Below are 22,295 nucleotides of genomic sequence, written 5' to 3'. Positions count from 1 at the left end.
TCAGCAACATGCTAAAGAATACAGTAAATATACTATCCATGGACAGCAGTAAATACAATTTTTAAACTCCAAAACATCAAAATGAGGAAGGCTGAAAAATTCTTACACCTCAAACTTGTGCAACAAATCTATTTTTAGCTGCTAAAAAAATCAAGTCCGGGCACTTTTTGGGGTTAAATGTAGAGCACAAATGATCTAAATCAGCGTAATTTAAAGACGAAGAATAGATTGACATTTTCTTCACTATGTAGGTGGTACAGAAAATACGCCCTTATTGGAATGTTGAATGCCTCATCGTCATGTGGATAGAACAGATCTCTTTACTAAACATTTGGTTAGGTGAAAACCCTTGGTTAGTTGAGTAAGAGTGATGCTCCACAGGTTAAAAAGTGGCAGGTTCAAAGAAAAATTATTCCAAAGCAAAGATCAAAAGTTCAATTTTTCAGTGAGTGCTAATACTGCTCGGGGACTGCCCAGATACCCAAATAAGCATACGAGGGTAAACAAAAACAGCAGCACTCCAACATAAAGTAAATAACAAGGTCATGTTATTACTCACATAGTAAATATCTAATGTTCGACCCTTCTCTTTGGGTCTTCCAAAAGACTCATTTGGTTAATAAGATGGATCCAATAGTTTGAAGAAGTAAACCTTGACAGAACCATGTGCTACATTATAAAATAATAGACTTTTGTTTTGCTCTTAAATACCATTTTGGGACATCCAAATAATGTATATTGTTAGCCCTGACCTCTCACCATCATTAACAGTAATAACAGGCATTTTTTAATTTAAATATAACGGTGCTTTTGATTTTAAAAATGACAAAAATAGTTTGGATTAGCCTGTACAATATAATGCCGTGCAATTATTTGAATAATCATATTGTTTAACACTGGTTAAAGCTGCAAAAACATATTTGTAATGAAACATGACTTCCATCCAAACTACCTATCATCTTGTCTGGAATATTTGTGCATTGAAATATTAGGGCAGGTCATGGCCCTTCGTGTGCTTTTTCCATTCTCAGCAGAAGACAATACATTACAAACACAGACAAATGATGTTAGAAGTGATGGCTCCTGGCATAAAAAGCAAACAAATGGTAAAACAATCCAGACTTTGAAAATAATTCTTAAATTATCATCTTTGTGGATCTGCAGGTATAAAACCTTCCGGTTGTCTAACTCTAAGATTGTTTCATTTTCGAATACTCACTTTTTGAAAAATCAGAGGTACTTTTGTGCCGGGAACCTTTTTTTGATCGTTTTCCAACAATGTTGTCAGGGGAACTCCAAAGAGACCATTTTCTGACAGAAAGAGAGAAATATTTATTTATAAAATGTTTTACAAGGAAGTAATACATCGACAGTTACCTCTCGTTTTCAAGTATGTCCTTGGCATAGAGTTAAGATGACAAATAATACATGGTTACAAATACATAGTTACATAAGTGAACAGGGTATACATTATATACAAGACATTGTATACACACTTAAAGACAATATATTATAAACATATGTAACAGTTACAGACCAGATTAAAATGAGAGACAGCTTTAGTTTTGAAAGAACTTAAGACTGGTGGTGGCTGTGAGAGTCTCCGGTAGATTGTTCCAGTTTTGGGGTGCACGGTAAGAGGAGGAGCAGACGAATACTTTGCTGAACCTTGGGACCATGAACAGTCTTTTGGAGTCAGATCTCAGATGATAAGTGCTGCATGTGGTCGGGGTGAGGAGCTTGTTCAGGTAGACAGGAAGCTTTCCCAGAAGGTATTTGAAGGCAAGACAGGAGAGATGAACTTTGCACCTAGACTCAAGTGATGACCAATCTAGTTCTTTGAGCATTTCACAGCGATGTATGTTATACAGTAATTGCTTTGGAGAACAAAACGGCACATTGAATTGTAGAGGTTGTCAAGTTTGCTAAGGTGTGTTTGGGGTGCCAAGCCGTATACTATGTCCCCATAGTTGATAATTGGCATTAGCATCTGCTGTGAGGTACGATTTCTGACCAGCAGACTTAGGGAGGATTTGGTCCTATAAAGTACACCTAGTTTGGCATTGGTTTTGGATGTCAGGGTATCAATGTGCATCCCAAATGTTAAATTGGAGTCAAGCCATATGCCCAAGTATTTAAAACTAGTAACCGGATAAGTTATAAAAAAAAAACTAGTAACCGGGGTTAGGGTGGTATTAGCGTTGGTTCTGAATTGGTTCATTGGAAGCTTTAAAAATTTAGCCTTGGTCCCAAATACCATTGTTACAGTCTTGTCAGTGTTTAAAAACAGTTTGTTTTGGGAAATCCAATTTTCAAGTCCCAAAAAGTCAGATTTAAGTATCTGTTCAAGGTCGGAAAGGCTAGGGCTGTGTGCATATAGGATTGTGTCATCTGCATACATGTGTATTGAGGCTCCCTTACAAGCTGTAGGAAGATCATTGATGAACATCGAGAAGAGTAGGGGCCCCAACAGAGCCTTGTTAAAGCCTGAGATAGACACATGTTGGGATCTACCTGATAGGTAGGAATGAAACCAGTTTAAAGCATGCTTCCCTATTCCAGAGCACTGGAGTTTGTTAAGCAAGATAACATGATCAACAGTATCAAAAGCCTTTGCAAAATCTAGGAATATTGCACCAGTTGTAACGATGCTCATCTCAAGCAGGAAACAGACCCGCAGGGCTCAGGTAGGAATATGAAAGAACCGACCTGAGCCGAGGGACAGAGTCCTGATAAAGTAGTGAGTCATAGCCGAAGGTCAGGGCTGGTAGCAGAGTTGCGTAGTCGGTGAGAATGCAGAGGTCGAGGCAGGGGTGGTTGAGAAAGACAAAAAGGTAAGTGCGTTGCATGTACTCATCATGAACTGGAACTTTGCTCAGCAACTTCCTGCTTACAGGTTTGTCCGTTTAAAGGAAGCTGGATATTGTGGATAACCTTCCAGAAGTTAGCTGGGTTTGATATATTCTGGCGAAGGATTGCCAGAGTAATATTGTGCTTTAGCATGTCTTGTTTGCCTTGTGCACATATTACACAGGCATCTGTAGTTATTAAGATCCTTGGTAGTGCTAGTTACTTTGTAGCTTTTCCACAAGGCACCCCTGAAATGGCAGAGCACTATAAGGTCAGTTGTAACCCACGGAAGGTGGGCCCCCCGTACTCTTATTCTGCGTAGTAGGGCATGGGTATCACAGAGTTTTAAGACCTCGGATTGGAAATAGTCGAGAGCAGAATTGAAGTCGGGAATTAAGTCGATTCTGTACCATGGGCACTTGGTAAGGTAAGCCAGAAACTGTTGTTGGTTAAAGTGTCTAAATTTTCTAGTGAGGAGAACTTTAGGTCTTGATTGGGGTGATTTAATTTTCCTTACACAGTACACTATTGCATGGTCACTGAAAATGTCAGGAAGAATTCCAGAGGATTGGATTCTGCTAGGATTTGAGGAGAGAATCCAGTCTAGCAAGGAGTGGTTGTGAGATTTCAGGTTTGTCCGTGTGGGTTGGGAAATTAGTTGTGTTAGGTTAAGTGACTTGAGTTGTATCTGGATTTTGTGGTTTTTAGGGTTGAGCCAACTGTAGTTGAAATCCCCAAGAACTAGCATCTCGCTCTTCTCATTCAGAGAGGAAATGGAGCCAAGAAACTGGGTGATATCAGTCAGGGACTGTAGAAGAGACTTTAGGGGCAATCAGGCAAGGGACTGGCAATCAGGACGGGTTTAGAAAATGGGAGGCAGATTTTGCCAACTAGGATTTCAAAAGAGGGTTGTCTTGGGGGGCAATTTAACAGTGTAAATTGTAAGGTGTCTGCAATATAAAATAACACCCCTCTGCCTCTCTTTGACCTATCTTTCCTTGAAATGGAATATCCCTGAATGGCGATATTTGCATCAAGGGTTTTAGGGGTTTGCCATGTTTCTGTGAGAACGATGGCGCTGGGTTTATGCATAAGGCACCATGCTCTTAGTTCATCCAGTTTGGACAGCAGGCTCCAGATATTTATCTGGGCGACAGATAAACCTTTTTGGAATTTGAAGGGGGTATTCTCAGGGGTATGGGCCAGAGTTTAAAAGGGAGGGCCTGGGTTAAGTTCAATATGACCTACTAAAGAGAGTAACAGTATGAGTAGAAATTTGAGTAGTTGTTTGCAAGTTGTACATTTGTGTTGTTTGCCACTAGAGTAAGCCGTGGTTGGTGTGCTGGTTTTCAGAGTTCTCCACCAACATTCAGTAGATTGTGCAAGGCTTTTGAGTAATCCAGGGTGTATAATTATATTGGGTGTGGGCTAGGAGGGATGGAATTGTAATGGAATTGGAAGAGTAACATTTCCACCAGGCTACAAGAAAGAACAAAGTTGAGATACATAGCAGGTCATTATCACAGAGGTAGGCAATGTTGCATGAAGCTGTTGTGAGCCAAGTGAGTGTGTGCAGACTAAACAGCAGAGGTGTGCCTTTTCCTTGCCAAAATGTTTTGCTGCATTGCAATGCTAGGGCTAATTCAGGGTTTGCAGAGGGAGTTGGTTGAGGGGTGGGGGTGGGGGCAGTTGTGTGCAGTCTGTTGGGAGAGGCCGTAGTAAATAAGGTGTACAGGGGGGGTTAAAAGTACAGCCTGACAAGCATGGGATCATAGTGTGGACAGATTAGCTCACCGTTTGTTGTCTTGTGTAGAAGATGCAGTCCCCAGTCCAACTATAGTCTAACTATATATTCTCACTTAAAGATGATCACTTAAAAATGATCAATTAAGATGCATCAATTTAGATGCCAATGTTACCCTGCCAATGCTTTCCCTTAAACTGGTATTACATTTATACATATAAGCAGTCACATGACCCGCCCCCCAATAAATCTGACTGCTACAAGTTGGACGCTTAGCAGCACACAATTAACAAAACAAGTTTTGCTATCCAAAACATACCAGAGCTCAATAATAAAGACAGGGTTGGGTATTTCTTTTTAAAACAGGGGGTTGCACATCAATCAGTGGGTTAAAATATACAGTACCTCCAAATGCATTGCTGGCCAAATAGGGTACCATAACATATTACAGTTCAACTTTAACTAAATAAAACACTGCATGACTGACAAAAACTACATAGTTTACCTCTTCCTTTGATTCTTACTGTTCGGTTTCTCTTTAGTTCAATCCCCAAAGCATCATAGAAAGCTGTTAACTCAATCAGAGAAAGATATCGGATTTTCTTCATGTCTTCAAGAGACAGGTCTCCAACTTCAGTTAGCCCAAATCTGCTTTTCCAAACAATAAATTTCTGAAAGAAAAACAGATGTCAACTAATTGTCCTAAAAAAAGTCCAATAATCATGATCACATTAGGGTTTTTACTGTACTGGTGAGTGTTATAGTTGGCTCTGTGATATCTGTCCAGTGCACAAATAAACTTATGAATGGAATTAGATGATTGTAGAAACTAGATAAAAACCCAAACAAAAGGCCAAAGAATTAAACAAAAATAATGCTGTAACCATTCCAACTCTAGGAGGTCTGTAATAAAAAGAGGATTTTTTTTGGGAAGCATTATTTAAATTGGTATTTATTTTAGGATACCGCAAGAAATCCCTTTAGCATTTTTTTATTTCATTTTGGGTCTTCTCTTGGGAAAAGCCTATAATAACATGGGTTTAATAAGAAAAGAAGTCTTTGTAAAATGCTTAAAAAATAGGTACAGTAAACACATATGGGCATATTTTAAGTAGACTTTTTTGTGAATTATAGAATGTATTAAAAAGTAAAGAAAGATTGGGAACATGGAAAACAAAAACAAACAAGCTATAAAAATATGCTACATTTATTTTATAGTTAAGGCTGAAATTCCAAAGATTTAGAATAAGGCTTAAATAGTAGTGACATTTCAGGCACAATTTATGGCAAATTTAAGATTCATAGAAAATGTTCTACATACAGTAAACTGGTTTACCCAAAGCAGCTTTCATAAACAGTTCAGTTTTGACCACACAGATATGGGCAGGATTAAAAATATTGGGTGGCTATTTATCACATTCTCCTGGAGCTGTAAAAATATGGCATGGGATGTACCAAATTTAGTAAAGGAAAAAATCCTATGAAAAACAATGGGATTTCTTAATAAATCTGGAGTTTATTTGACCCTAGTTTCATACTCTATGGGGTAGATCCTCAGAAAGGCCGTTCATTTTTTAACGGTACGTTATCTCAATTTAACGCATCAATATCCGTAACGTATATCCCCAAAGGTGCTTAGCGCAAAGATGTCCTGGCATTTTCCTTTAAAAAAAACGTATCAATAAATTTGAATGGAGGTTTTGCTTACTCATATGCAAATCATATGGTAATGCGCAGTTTACCTAACAACAGAGATCCTCAGACCTCCATTCAAGTTAGCACATGGGAATAAAGCTAAGATATTTAGCACCTTCGAAAAGCTGCCCTTACTCACATCCAGATCCTGATTATCATCAAGTTATTTCTTGAATAGCCTAAAAGCAATGTAATGGACTTAACCCTCTAATTCCAAAAAGTTACAGGTGTCAGAGAAAATAGGAGTAGAAGACCCCCAAGTAATGTTCCCTGAGGCAAGTCCAAATATACAGAGAACAAAGATAATAAAGTCCCAGATGGTATACTGTAATGACAATTCAGAGGATAAAACCCACAATGTTCAATGTAATACACTGAGTCTTTGTTACAGCATTTTCATAATGTTCTCAAAGTATACACATAACCTACAGGTTAACTAGACTAATCTTAAAGGCACACTAATGTTAACCCTGTAATGTCATAGCTTAGTGATTGAACTGTAGTACGAATGAGTATTGAAGATATGCTTGTACTCACTCGATTGGAACTTGGCTCCATATAAACCGTCAACATGCTCCAGTCGGAAGAGTATCCGTAGAACCCGAAGTGTGTGAGGCGCTGCACCAGCGAAAGGGAAAAAATGTGGCTGGACTGCTCGCTACTGATACAAAAATATTTATTGTCGGCACATAGAAACAGCAAGGGGAGGATGGGGGTTTCTCCCCTTGCTGTTATTATGTGCCGACAATAAATATTTTTGTATCAGTAGCGAGCAGTCCTGCCACATTTTTTCACTTTCGCTGGTGCACCGCCTCACACACTTCGGTTACATGTGTCATACAAAAATATATATTATGGATCATATAAATGATTATATATTATAAACTATATTATGTTTTTTTTTAGTGATAATAGTGATATACTTGTGTGAACTAATATGGTATATAATGTACTAATGACCGAATAAAGTATGGGTATACAATAATTTATATCCATACATACATCAACACTATAAATTAATATTTTCATTTTTATTCATGCACAATTAAAATAAATAAAAGATGTCCTTTTATTTTAATTGAACATTAATAGAAATTATATCTTAATTAATATTGTTATGGATATACATTATTCTACACCCATACTTTATACAGTCATTATTACTGTACATTATATACCATATACTTAAGTAAAAAAGTTAACAAGTGTAAAAATGATACATTTCTCAATATTATAAGAAGATTTGCATTCGCTTTTGGTAGCGCACATGAAAATCTCCGTTAATACAGTAGTGCTGCCTTAATAACGCACCTTAAAGTTTGACCAATGCTCATGTGCAGTGTATTAGAGAACGTGTCTCTGAAACATGAAAATCACTGTTAATTGCTCTGCTACTTAGACAAAGAGACTTTATTTCTGCCTCCCATTAACTTTGAGGATCCCGTTAATAACAAAAATAACGTCCGTTCCCTATTTAATGAACGTCACGTTATTCGGTAAAAATGTACAGCCCAGATGATCTACCCTTAGGACTAGTGACCTCGACGAATAGCACCTTCTAATTAAAGAAACATCCTGTTTACATTCCTGCTTTTCACACGGATCTATGACATGGAAATAGAAGTTGGATATTGAAGTCTGTTTATTCTGCTTCAAAAATTCTCTTTATAGCATTAAAATGATGCTCCGAGTAATTTTTAACATGCGTGCACTTGTTCCAATTTATCAGAGTATTTTTTTTCCTTTTGTGCCAAATATGCCAGTGTGCAATTTAGGGACTGTCAATTGGAAAAGTTAGGGATGAGTTAAATAGATGCACATAAGTAAGGACCTGCATCAATAAGTAAGTATAGATACAGGATAAAGTATCTGTTGTCTAAATTTAGCATAGGTTGAACTTGATGGACGTACGTCTTTTTTCTACCTCATCTACTATGTAACTATGTAAAATATGAAAAAATAATGTATTCAACACCTTTCCATAATTTTTTTCTCTGTGTTTTAAAACAAAAAAAATGTTGAGGTCATGCAAGACCACTAGCCTAATAGCCTAAGAAATCATTGTTTAATTTAGAGCGGATGGAACATCTTGATAAACATACTCAATGTCATTATTTGTTTGATACCTGTACATTATCTGTATATGATACAAACTCATATTGCTCAGTCACAGTTCGTATATTATTCATATCTGCTAAAAGAACTTACTGGCAAAGCAGAATCATCCTTTTTGATTCGTGGGTTCTTTTTGCTTTCCTTTTCTTCATGGTCAACCACAATGGCTTCTGAGAAGGATGCCTCAAAAGAAAGTTCTTCTGCTAGCGATGGGCTGGCTTTTTCTAATGTACAGCTTCCAGCTAAAATACAATGGGAAAAAGCACAAAGGTATATTATTATATAACCTTTCATTTTCCATCAAGTCAATTTCGCTTTACAATGAACACAAAGGTTTGCAAGTAGCACAATATGTTATTACACAACAATACAAATGTTAAATTAATGCTATTTCCCACAGCAAGGCTAAAGGGCCAACAAGAGATTTCTCCATAGAGGAAATGATTGTGTCCAGGCTTTCCAAACCTCACAGGACTCTTCCTCGTGTATATTCTTGGTTTGTTACAAATAAAGCATTACACTTTGTAAAGTTGGGGTATTTAGGTAATACTGATGTAGCGGCCGTTATTTTGAATACTTCACGCGTCATGTACATCGGAATCCCGATTTGAAACCGCTGGATGAATTCCAGCCTCCCCGCACTAAGATGCGAGCACGGCGAGAGTAGAAAAACGAATGTTAGTGTTCTGGCTTTTAAAAACATGAAATTGACACAGTAGCACAGTACTGTACACATTACAATTCACCGAAAAATAAAAAATAAAAACAATAATAGTGCAGTATGTCAATACAATCAGGGATAAAAAATATATTATCTTGGCTCTGCAGAAATTCCTACTTATGACACGTAGGATAAAGGTAAGCAGTGTTCTGACTCAGTCAGTATAGATGAGATGAGGTTCAATTTCCAATGCAGGAAAAGGAATCAGGATCAGGAGACTTTTAAACGGGGACCATGTCACTGTAGTATACTCGGATCCCAACCGGATGGAATGTGCATGTAAAATATAAACGGACTAATGGTACAGATCGCAGGGACCCCGTTTAAAAGTCTCCTGATCCTGATTCCTTTTCCTGCATTGGAAATTGAACCTCATCTCATCTATACTGACTGAGTCAGAACACTGCTTACCTTTATCCTACGTGTCGTAAGTAGGAATTTCTGCAGAGCCAAGATAATATATTTTTTATCCCTGATTGTATTGACATACTGCACTATTATTGTTTTTATTTTTTATTTTTCGGTGTGTTTCCTGGTTCAATCGCTCCCTTCTCCCCCCGGACCAAGACTGCTTTTATAGGGAATCTCTGCATATTCCCTGGAAGGTTGAGAAGTATTGTATTTTGGGATACACACTTTTATGTTATTTTTTCATCACATTTCCTTCATTGAGATCTTTAGCGCCTATTCAAATCACTTGGGTTCACATTACAATTCATCCATTTTATTGCAAACGAAGAAACAGAATCCATGAAATTCAAACAAAACATCCGCGATAAGCGCGGGTGCCTGGGGCGATTAGCCGCGTTTCATGCTGCGCGGGGAACAGCAGAGAGCTCAAAATCAGTGCCGAGATGTGTTCGAATAACGGCCGCTGCATCAGTATGTGTAGTCCCTCCTCTGTGTGATTTCCACTTGACCGTAAATCTTTAGTGTCAGATTGGTGTATTTAGGGTTCACAGAGGGCAACCAATTGTAGGGGTCCACTATAGGGCTATTCTAGACAAAATGTATAATAGGGTGTGCACTCGTTCATACATAGGAGCTTCTACAAGCATCTTCTCATGAATACATATGTGAACTCATACTTACATACATTCCTACTCATAGAAACATTCTCTCTACCGTTATCCATACATACACACCTATTTTAGATTAGAGATATGCATTTTTATTTGAGAAATTTGGGGAATTAGGTGAAATGCTGGAATATATTTTTCATAAAACATTTAGCGAAAACAAACCTAGCAAAAATCTTGCCAAGGATTAAAAAGCAGCAATACTACTTTCCCCCGTTTTTCTTCTTTTTTTCTAATTTGTATTTGTAAAGCATGTGACAACGTATAATTCTACCTTCTTACCTATGCTAGCAATGGTTTTGTGCTTCTGTTATAAATTTGTAAAAATCCTAATTGTGTGCCTAACATAATGGCCGCCTTTCAGTTTAAATCAGTCCTTCAGTCATTGTAACTCAGCAGCTACACAATGTATCCTTATATTACTAAGGTAACATTATCTATTGCTCCAGTTTACAACTCAAACTGCTGGGAACATTGGCAACAAATTATCACAAACAGGAAAGTGTTGCAAAGATCTTGCTTTAAAATGCATTACAATGGCATTAAGAGTTGAATAATCATTTTTTTAAACAGTCACTATTAACTAATATTACAGAACTGGTTTATTTAAAAAAAAAAACATAAGATTTCACATGTTTTGCTGCTTCAAAAGTCAATATGTATTGCAAATTCTAACACAAGCAAATGGCATGAGGTCACATGGCTCTTCATATACAGTACTGCCATTTCCCCACATTTTGGGGTAATCTGGTTAAAATCTTGCATTTACATTAAGTTTAGTTTTATGAATTCACAAGCAATGTAAACGTAAACATTTTTTTTCTGATAATGGGAACTTTAAAAAAAAAAAACGCAAGAAACTTTGCAATGCAAATTTGAAGAAATTCTGTCAACTCTAACGCCGATACATGCAGAACAAACTCACTCAGATACACTCATACAAAAACTCACAAAGAGCAAACTGGCTCTCAATATGACTGCATTCACTCTCAGAGTGAAGGAGGAAGGCAAGGATAATTAAACCAAAATTGGCAGTTCCTGTTGGGATTTATCCCACATCTTCATGTAGGCCGTTCAGAACCACTTTATCTTGAGGAAAATCAGATTCCTGATATTGTGATTGATTACAATTTGCTAATTTCCCCTAACTTCCCTTAATATTGATAACAGTGAACTTTAGCGGCCAGTGCTTTTTTGTGGTTTTACCATTTAATTTTTGGTGAAGCTAAACAATTTTTCTATTGCAGAGGTAATCTAAGTAATATTTGGAATCCTACTTACAATGAACAGATTTCCAAATGGGCTTCTTCACTGGTAGCTGTACCCCATTTGATGGCATAGGCGACACAGGGACAGGCTCAAACTTTGGCTGCAATAAACAAGATTAAGATGATAGCTGACAAACAATATAACATTGAACAGAAATGTTTTTGTAACAGTAATTCATTTCAACTTCACTAAGTGGAAATTGGTTGTCAATTGGCAAAATGCAGAAAAACACATTTGTTGGAAGCAGAGTGGATGCGATTTAAGTCAGTTTGTTTTGATATATGTAATGTAGATTTCCAATTTTGACACTATTCTTCAGTAACAAAAATATATACATTTAAATCTCAAAGTACCTAACTTTTCCAGCTGAATTCCAACCAGCTGATAATACATGAAAACCTGGAAGAAATAACAGATGAAATAGAATCTCAAAGTTCTAATTGAATTATATGGCCATGATTATAGTATGACATAAAGCATAACAGTTGGCAGAACTCTCAAGAGCTACAACACTTACAACACGTGCAAGTTATGGAAATCTTGTCATACTTTTGTTAGACCTTGATAAATAGGCTTTTTAGATTGCTCTATGATAAATAACACAACAAAGCACATGCAATGTATAAATGCAAATACTGCATACACTAATGGAAATAAACAGACTTGTATGAAGATGCAACTTTTAACTTTCTAAAAAATAGCAGGTCAAAGTGCTTGGGTTCATGTACCGTAAAGACAGTTTGCAAATTTAATACAAGAGTTTGTGGATTATGTAGTAAAAGAGTGATATAGCTTTGTATAGTGAGTTACTGGTCAGGAAGCAGGAAACACTAGATCCGAGGTTGTCAATTCAGGTCCTCAAGCCCTGTCAACAGGTCAGGTTTTAAGGATATCCCTGCTTCAGTAGAGGTGACTCAATCAGTGGCTCAGTCTTCATCTGAGCCACTGATTGCATCACTTGTGCTGAAGCAGGGAGCAACTGATTGAGTCACCTGTGCTCAAGCAGGGATATTCTTAAAAACAGACCTGTTGGGGGGTCTTGAGGATTAGAGTTGAGAACCCCTGCACTAGGGGACTGATCTGGCTTTTGCACTCATGAAAACAACAGTTCTGAAACTGATCTTTGAAGAATGTGACAACTAAAACTCAGCCATCTGTAGCTAGACTTTTGGTGCTTTACATTTCTTTGCCTCAAGCCCATAAAACAAAGAAGTTACCATCAGATACAAAATGAGGCTTTACAAGTTTAGCTAGCATGAACCTGAAAATGTATTTAATATGGAAATTAAAATGGAGCTGTGTTTGTCCTGGACCATGCAAATTCATTTCTGGAAGCCAATTCATATACCTCCCTTCCTTATCACACTAGTTTAAAAAGGTACTCCAAGGGACCAATTTTTTAAATAGGTTTGAAGCAGGGGACTCTGGGGCTGAACCTCATTAATCTCAGCGCCGGGAACTGCCTACTTCCCAGAAACTTACCTCCATAGGAATTGCAGGTAGCAGCGTTATTTGAGGCTAATGAAATGGCGAATAGAAAGCCGTGATGTCATCCGTTGCTGCATCCTATTGGCCCACGTGATGCAGTACATTTAAAAAGCAGAGAGATACCGACGCCCTACGAACGTAAGTATCTATGGAAGCAGGTGGTACCCAGAGCTGAAATTAACGTGGTTCAGCTTCGCAGAACCCCTGCTTCAATCCTTTTTTATTGTTTAAATGGTCCCTTGGTAGGAAGAGGAAATGAGAAGAAAGAGGCCAGGAAAGCGTAGAAGGATGAATATAAGAATAAGGACTTATAATGTTGCAATAAAACAAAGTACAATCAAGAGGAAAGGATAACGAGACAGTCGTGAGGAAGAAAAAGATAAGGAGCTCTGCTAATTTACTATGAGACCTAAATACTAAGTACTAAAATCATATTAGATAAAATTTTTTGTGCGTCACAATTTTTATTTAAAAAAGTAGTACAAACCTTCATAAAATGTGTATTATATGTATATTGGTCGTTATGTGATTTCATACATGATGCATATTTTATTGTTTCAAACAACGAATTGGTCATATGTTTTTATTAACCTATATATAATCAGTGCAGCGTCAAATACATTTTTGGTTGATGCTTAGCAATTAAAACATACACTAAGGGGGTTATGCACAAAGCAGTGATAAGTGTTTTTAAGTGAGATAAATTCCTTTATTTCTCAATATTGCGTGCAGCGCGATTCACAAAGCAACAATAACACTGCAGTATCGCTCTTAAAAGGCTTTTAATCATCAAAACACAGTCATTGCTAAAAAAATTGCGCCATAAATTGCACCATAAAGCATTTATCTCACTTAAAAACACTTATCGCTGCTTTGTGTATAACCCCCTAAACTAAAACAGACTTTTTAGGGTTTACGCCAGGTTCATCTTGGTGGATGATTTTGATGCAATTTCCCCTTTTTTGAGCACACAGAACAATTTGAAGCACTTAGTAAAAAGGCCATTATATGTAAAGCCTGGAGGACCGATAATGGGAATCAGCGGGATTGAGATGCAAAGGTTACTCAAAGTAAATGAGACCTAAGTGGCTTTTAAATGTCTACTGTTGTTTACAATCACACACTACAAAAGTCGTATATATATATATATATATATATATATATATATATATATATATACACACACATATATAAATATATATATATACTTACACATGGTCTGTGCAATGTATTGCTGGCCCTGCTGGCAGCAAAGTTGTTAAGCGTAAACAGAGTAACAGTACATTTTATGTGGGGGTTTTACTGACCTCAGTTTTTTATTACATTACAAATTGTTTGTATTAAAAAGGCCTCATGATTTTTTTTCAATTTAAAACAAAATAAAATATGTTCCTTCAACTTTTTCTAACCTCTTAAATTGTGTCAGCATCTAAAGTGTATTGAATTACCACTAAAGAACGGTTGAATGATGGTTAATGTAAAGCTGAATTAATTACTTGTAGAAGCAATTAAATTGCATAGCACAACACAAAATATCACGTGTTAATGAGTTTGACATAAACACTCAATGCTGACAAACTAAGCTAATTTCCTTGCTTGCCGAAATTACACTTCTAATTTTGATTTGACCATTCAGAGTTGTTTAAATGAAGAGATTTGTTTAGTGTTCGCATTTGGAAAAGGTCCGCAGGAGGAAGCAAATTTTTGTTCTCTAGTGTCTTACTCTTCGGATTTCCTCTGCCAGGGCTTCCTGTTACATTTACAAATAATGTTCCTTGAATTCTTGACCTTTGGTAACAAATTCACAGTGCAGTAAGCTACTGAAACTAGAATTCATTACATAGATACTTATAAATGATCTTTTGGGTCCTATATTTATAGCTATTTATAAGAAATACACAAATACAAAAAAAAACAGGTATTGGATGTTTAAGGCTGACTGTCCCTTATAGAGGAAGTCTCAAACTCACCTATAACAAAATATACAGTACTAATGCAGAAAGAGTCTTTTAAAAAGCTTTGCAACTGTATTTACTATTTACGTAACCGTTTAGTCCTTTTACCCACATTTTCACCCCCCATTTTGACACCAGATTACATAAATAACCATCCCGGAATTTAACCATTTTTTAAAATCATTTTTAGCATTTGATAAATTCAAGCGTGAGTGTAAAGGAGAATTACTTTAAATGAGCATCTATAACTATCTACTCCGTGACATATGACATATGGTGCCATAACAGAAAGTAATGAATATAAGCCTCTTGTCTGTGAAAAAACGGCAGTTTAGATAGATTAAATGGTCCTTGTCTAATGTCTTTTTTCAAGTTTCTGTGTGACAACGAAAGCAGCACTCACTAACGTGTTTATAGAGAGAGGTATATTCACTAAAGAGCGATAACTATATCACTTGTTAAAGGTCTTCTGAGCAGGTGCCTTGAGGATGACTGCTCTTATTTTGAAATACTCAGGGTCAGTGTAGTTGGTTAATTATAAGGTGCGCAGAAAAATGTATTTTGATTGTCAGACCAAAAAAAGATGTTGCAGTTCCAAGATCAGCGGGTCTCTATCTTTGACATTGAGCCCACTTAGCCAAGTAATACTGTGCCATGAAATGGTGAACGTATTTACCCAGCTACCCATCATCACCAAATTAAATCTTTATTTCAGAATTTTATATGTTTAATAAATACATTTGATAGCTTTTTAATTTGAGGTCCCAAATCCTATTCCCGATCTTGCTACCTAATTGCATAACGGACTCATAGGGTGAAATGAGAAGAGATTACTTCAGCAATTTAGAATTATTTAAGACAATTAAACTTTCTTTTTTTGCACATACAGTTTGATAGAACAGCAACTAAACTGACAGAGGTGGATATTACTCATAATTCCTTTGGTGTAAAATGTGGACAAAAATGTATCAAACAGCGAGGCAAAAAGCCATATTTAAAGCTTTGCGAGTTCTGTCCTCAACAAATGTGGTGCTATTTCTTTCACACAAGTACTGCCTCAATTCACAACTAGGAGAATTTGATAAATTACTTAATGATCAGAGTTATTATATTAATCTTATTTAAATTACATTTCCACTTAAAATGGTCTCTGAGCACACAATTACATTTTTAAATGTAAATACATAATGCGTTGTTTCGGTCTTGGTGCTGCCAAATGCATTATAGCATAAAGCATGATGTTCTGAGTAGGCAGATTATCAGCACACATGCTGAGGCCCGTGCTAACTCTTCCTGCAATTGCTGTAATGGGGTTACATATAAAAGTCTTGCAGCTGCAAAACGAGGGCAAAAATCGGTGTGAACCAAGCACCAGATTTAAGAAAGCAAAGCACACAACAGACATCTCATTGGTACAGTACTTTTCTCAATCTGCTGGTGTTATTTTGTGAAAGTTGCAGCCAGGAGACTTTGAAGCCAGTAATGTGTCTACTTTTTGTATAATAAATGTAACTGTTAAGTACTGTATTAGTGCATGCACATGAGATGCACGTTTTATTTTAAAAAGAACAACTTAAAAGACAATGCAAGCTATGTAGATAAAACGAACTATGAAAAAGCTACAAAATATTTTTTCATATCTTAATGCAAATCAGCAAATAAGGGTTTCTCATTGGAAGAAATTACTGTAAGCCTTCTGTAATCAGTCTTTGTCTCGCAGGCAACTGTTATCTCTTAAATAGCTTGTACGCTATATTGAGAATTTTTGAATATAGCAGTGGTAAAAGGCACAAAGGATATCAAAAAGCCCAATTTAGTTGAATAACAATACTGTAAACGGTCAATTTATAATAATAATAGCATGTTCTTGTATAGCGCTTCTAGTTTTACAAAGCGCTTTACAGAGACATTTTGCAGGCACAGGTCCCTGCCCTGTGGAGCTTACAATCTATGTTTTTTGGTGCCTGAGGCACAGGGAGATAAAGTGACTTGCCCATGATCACAAGGAGCCGACTCCGGGAATTGAACCAGGCTCCCCTGCTTTTCAGTGCCAGTCAGTGTCTTTACTCAGTGCCAGTCAGTGTCTTTACTCACTGAGCCACTCCTCCCTTGAACCCTTGATGCTGCAAAACATGCTTGTTGCTCTGGATTGAATCACAAAAGGTAGATACAAACGTTGATAGCTGTAGGGTCCTATTTAATAAGCGATGCTATGCCATAACATACATCTTCCAGTGCCAAATATTTCAATTAACTGGAAAAAGTGACCTAAATACTGTCCTATTTTGGTCCTATATTATTGGTGTGTTTTGTTATAAACTCTTGTTTTATAAAAGTAGCACAGTACTTACTGAAGAGTCATTAATCCCAAAGATATCTCGTACATCCCTCACTGTATGTCTGTTCTTTTTTCTCATAGTCTGAGTATAGGTGGTATATCTTTTTTGTACAGCAGCTGCTTGAGTTCGTGTTAATGTGGACAACAACGCCTGCCCAGCATCTTCTTGAGTGCCTGAGATGAGTGTAGACAAACCGACTTCCTGCAACCATTCTGCTTCCAGCTCTCCTTCTGTAAAAAAAAATACAATGTATGCAAGTTACTGTAAAAGTATTAGTGAGAACACTGTAGCCCATATTTGCTAATCATTCTGTGCCATAAGACATCTTCTGGCATCAGATGTTTTATGGAATAGCACCTCTTAGTAAATATGGGCAAGTATGCAATTACAGTAGTGAGCATGAGTAGTGAAGAGCTATATTTTTTTAGTTATTTATTTCCTATAACCAAGGGGTTGTATTTAACACCTATGAAACACTTAGAAAGGAACACAAATATTTTTATTTAACGAAGTAAAACAATAACAATTAATATTTTAAAAAAATGATTTAGTAAATGAATATCAAAAAGACTTACTGAGGGAACTTAAATGGATGTAGCAAGTTCAAAAGAAGAGTGTAAATGTGTCCTTTGCATATAATGGAAAACAAGGCTAATATTTTATTTATTGCTTCCCTTCAGGAGACTATTAATTAGTGAAAGGAGTTAATAGCTTTAATGGGTTAATTGGGTGGGATCACTCTGGTATTGTCCTTCCCCAGTATGTGATGTAGTATCTTGTGACTATTGATGTCATCATAAGGAGATAAAAGGGCATATACAGTATATGTAGTGGTGTTCCCCTGCCCCCCCGTTGTACCTCCGTTGCGGTTGCTGTAGTGACGAGTGGCAGACACGCTGGCAATTCAGGAGGGTGGGGGCAGAGCAGGGAGCGCTCCAGTGCTTCGGAGGCTCTGTGGCGGCCCAGAAAGCATAGGGCGCCGCCATGTTTGATCGTTGCGCATGCGCAGTGCAGATGTGCGGCGGGGCGCCCCTGGTAGGTCGCGCATGTGCAGTGTAAGCGCGCGAACGGCTGGCTAATAGTGAGGAGGCTCTGCGGTGGGACTACAATTCCCATGAGCCTCAGCAGAGCCACATGACACCAGGGAACGAATAGGAGTGCAGGGATTGCTGGCAGGAAAGAGAAGTGTGGGGGAGAGACCACGCTAGCAGAGGGTCCTGGAGGAGCAAGGGGAGAGGAGGTGTGTGTTGCAGGCAGTCAGTGACCCACTGCATAGGCCAGAGATTCCCCTTAGGCCCTATTGCAGACCCTGAGTCACCACCAGCTTGTGGTACTGCAGGGAACAGCCATAGATAGGGACAGCATACCCTATACTGTAGTAGCAGACAGGGACACAGTATTCTGCTGTGCTGCCAGTGGTTTGGGATCAAGCTGTCAAGCAACTACTCGTGAGAGACTACGCTGGATCGGCGGATCCTTTGCGAAGTACTGTTACCGGCTGCTGGAGCGGTCGGAAGGTAGTATATAAGTGCACCAACACCGGTACCTACAGGCGCTGATCCCGCCTTGGGGAGGGTTCTTTGGGGACACTGAGGGTTAAGTGACCAAGGGACTGGTCCAGTACATTGGACACGGTGTGGGCGCACACGGTGGTGGGTAAAGGACATTATTCCAAGGTGGAGTGTGGCAAGGCCACTGATATCTAATTATTGCATTGCTATATATATGTATGCACTGTGGTTATACGGGTGATATGTGTATGTTCATGCTCTGCATTCAATTAATAGTAAAAGGTTACAATGTTGTGGATTATTATCATTATTCTTGTCCAGGGGAATCTTACTTATTGGGGATCCTGGGAAAGTGGAGGCGCTGTCAAGTACATATTGTTACGCCAGGCTCCCAGTTAGCGGAGGCCCAGATCTCTCTGAGCCAGCAGGTATATACAGCATTAGTAGTCTCTCTATATCAGCAGGAAAGAGGGCTACATTTGGAGGCGCTGCTGAGAGCTCAGACCTGGGGTGCCCAAGTAGATTCACAAATTATCGCTAAAAATGTCTATACCTTCACGGCAGGAGGTCCGCGAGTGGGCCTTGCGGTGCCAAGTGTCCCCAGCCTTACCCCGGTACTCTCAGTATCTGATCAAATACAGAAGTCACCAGCCCTGGCCACCGCCAAGATTGTAGCTCACACATATGACAAAGACTCCCCTGAGTATAAGATGCTCCTGCTGGAAACTACCTCTGAACTTTGTCACGAGACTATTCCCCACGCCCTGGTCTTAAATGCCCTGTCAGGGGAAAGTTGCCCGCTGGTTTATCCAGAGCTACCACGCCGTCAGCTCTCGACCCCCCACTCCGGGCATCCGGAACGGAGAGATCCTTATCCCCAGCGTGGCCGGTCAATACCGCCATTCAGATGCCTGGGTCCCGTGTCACGTTTGCACCAGACCCTGTCAGTCAGCACACTCAGTTGAAGGACTCTTAGTTCTTGTCATCCCCTACACACCACCCCGCATCCAGGCCTAGTGGTGGCTCTCCACCCAATGTGTTCACCCTCCAGCTGGCGGATGCACTCCTTTACTCCGCACAGTCACAACAATATCGCAAACTTAAAGCATTTTCAGGGATTCAACCTACCCCCTTAGACGAAGCCGAGTTTGAAGAATGGAAGAATCACACAGAACAAGTGCTGCCAGAGTGGAACTGCACAGAGGCCGTAAAGCGACAGCGGATCGTGGAATGCCTGCGTCCGCCCGCTTCGCATATGTTACAGAGCTGCCGGGATGATCACCCTGAAGCCAATTCCCAAGCCATGCTGCATGCGCTCATCAAGGCCTATGGTACACCCGTGAACAGCTTTACTCTGATGGCTAAATTCCACGCCCTGGTCCAGAATAAAGGAGAAATGGTGTCAGTATTCCTTCGATGAGTTCACCTGGATCTCTGGACGTTAGTGAAGAAGAAAGTAGTGTGCAAGTCCGACGCCAATGGTTTTAGAACAACGCAGCTCCTGAGGGGACTCCTATTGTTACACCCGGAAGCCGTAAGAGTCAGAGGATGTCAAGGGGGTCAAGCCTTGTCTTTTGATGAACTTATGGACCGAGTACAGGCTCATGAAACTGTGCTGTTAGGTCGGGATTTGAGTACGGCCAAGAAAACGGGGATTCCCTCCAAGGAAGCTAAGAAAGGAGAGGCTAGAGCGAAACCAGACGGGGAAGTGAGTCGAGAAAAGGAGGAGCCTGATGAATATGAGGTTGACCGCGGAAGATTTTCCCCTGCTCTTAGGAACAGTTCCGCAAGGAGAAATGTCCAGTGTTTCAGCTGTGGCAAGATGGGCCCATACGCATCGCCTATCGTGGTGGTGCGGAAGAAGAATGGGTCAGTACGGCTATGTGTGGACTACAGAACTTTGAATAATCGTACTGTGCCAGATCAGTATACCCTTCCTCGGATTGAAGATCTTTTAAATGCCCTGTCGGGGAACAAGTGGTTCACTGTGTTGGATCTGAGGTCCGGGTACTACCAAGTGCCAATGAACTCTGAAGATCAGGAGAAGACAGCTTTCGTGTGCCCGTTAGGGTTTTAGCAATTCACACGCATGCCACAAGGGATATGCGATGCTCCAGCCACTTTTCAGCGTCTAATGGAGAAGACAATTGGGGATATGAACCCCAGGGAATGCTTAGTGTATCTGGATGATATTATAGTATTCAGGAAGACGCTGGAGGAGCCTGAAGAGCGGTTGATGAAAGTACTGGATCGACTCAGCGAAGGGCTCAAGCTGTCAATGGATAAGTGTCGGTTTTGCCGCACCTCGGTGACCTATGTGGGCCATATTGTCTCTGCAGAAGGAATATCTACTGACCCCGGAAGATAGAAGCAGTGGTGAATTGGCCGCGACCCAATAACGTTGGATGTTTTCTTTAAACATGTGTAACGGTGTTTCCCCAACCCAATCGCAGATAGGGGCCATTCCAGGGTGTGTGGTGCATATACCTGCTGGCAACAGGAGGGCTGAGTCGTCTGCCTGTGGTAGTGGGGACACAGGTACAGACTTCTGGGGTTCATTCCCCACATATCTCTTTAGCAGTGCATGGCCTCCATCTGCCGTAGACTCCAGGAACTGAAGGTGATCTCCCACGGTAGAACTTATTACCTCTCCCCCCAGTAAGGTCACACACCAGGCAGGAGGTATATTGCAAACAGGAACTGATTTATTACTATACTCTGCAGTAACAGGAACAAGGCAGGATCTGCCCAATATAGTCTCACAGCTATCACTGGATGATGATACATGGACTGACACTACAGGCCAAGGGCACCCGCAGCCATCCTAGCTCTTCCCCACCTCCCTAGCAGAGGCAGAGGTATGGTCCACACTCACTCTTGGGAAGGCTCAATCTCAGGCTCCCAGTTTTGTGATCTGCCTTCCTCAGAGGGGGAAGGAACTACTAACTTTAGGGCGGTCCTGCTCTTAAGTACAGCCAGAAGGCGGGCACCCCGTTATCCCAGCTACAATAGGATGTACCACCCTCTGCTGTCACTCAAGTGTAGTACCAAAAGGAAGGGGGGAACCCCATACTAACTACTGGCAACTTGATTGTACCAGGGGTTACTGCCAGCCCAAGGGCAGTATAGTAGCCATCGGGTGACCTGGCTACACATGATAAATTGAAAACCCAGCTGACATATGATTCGCTACAGTACTGACAGCCTTACCATCTGCAGGTTTCACTTCCATTAACATGCTATCGTCCTGACCCTCTTCACTGCTTTCTTTGATGCTTTTAACTTCACACCAAAAGTCTTCCATTGATGAGCTGTCCATGGAATTTTCAGAGATGGAGCGGTTGAACAAGGGCTTGTATAAGGATTCATTTGAAAGCATTCTGTTGATTCTCTGGCACTGAGATTTTCTGGAAGATAAAAATTATAATTGAATGTAAAAATGAACCAATGTAATAATAATAGCACCTTTGTTGCTTGCCAGTAATTTGAGCCAAAAAGAATACAGCAGTGACTGATGGTAATATTAACA

The 22,295-nt window shown here is 39.4% G+C and overlaps 1 protein-coding gene across 4 annotated transcripts in view; it reads right to left on the bottom strand.

The window, feature by feature from the left end:
• ARHGAP28 (Rho GTPase activating protein 28) overlaps window positions 1-22,295 on the bottom strand; it is a 214,177-nt gene that overhangs the window by 64,930 nt on the left and 126,952 nt on the right. For all 4 annotated transcript variants that reach the window (XM_075585329.1, XM_075585325.1, XM_075585327.1 and 1 more), the window contains exons 2-7: window positions 21,977-22,173; window positions 17,268-17,485; window positions 11,486-11,573; window positions 8,498-8,646; window positions 5,100-5,265; window positions 1,220-1,311 (exon numbers count right to left, since the gene is read on the bottom strand). In XM_075585329.1, the coding sequence (XP_075441444.1) occupies window positions 1,220-1,311; window positions 5,100-5,265; window positions 8,498-8,646; window positions 11,486-11,573; window positions 17,268-17,485; window positions 21,977-22,145 (882 nt within the window). In that variant the 5' untranslated portion in view covers window positions 22,146-22,173. The remainder of the gene's footprint in view (window positions 1-1,219; window positions 1,312-5,099; window positions 5,266-8,497; window positions 8,647-11,485; window positions 11,574-17,267; window positions 17,486-21,976; window positions 22,174-22,295) is intronic.

The sequence above is a fragment of the Ascaphus truei genome, chromosome 2 (assembly GCF_040206685.1).
Source record: "Ascaphus truei isolate aAscTru1 chromosome 2, aAscTru1.hap1, whole genome shotgun sequence".
Classification (NCBI taxonomy): Eukaryota; Metazoa; Chordata; class Amphibia; order Anura; family Ascaphidae; genus Ascaphus; species Ascaphus truei.
Note: the sequence above shows the minus strand (reverse complement) of the source record. Positions and strands in the feature narration are given on the sequence as shown.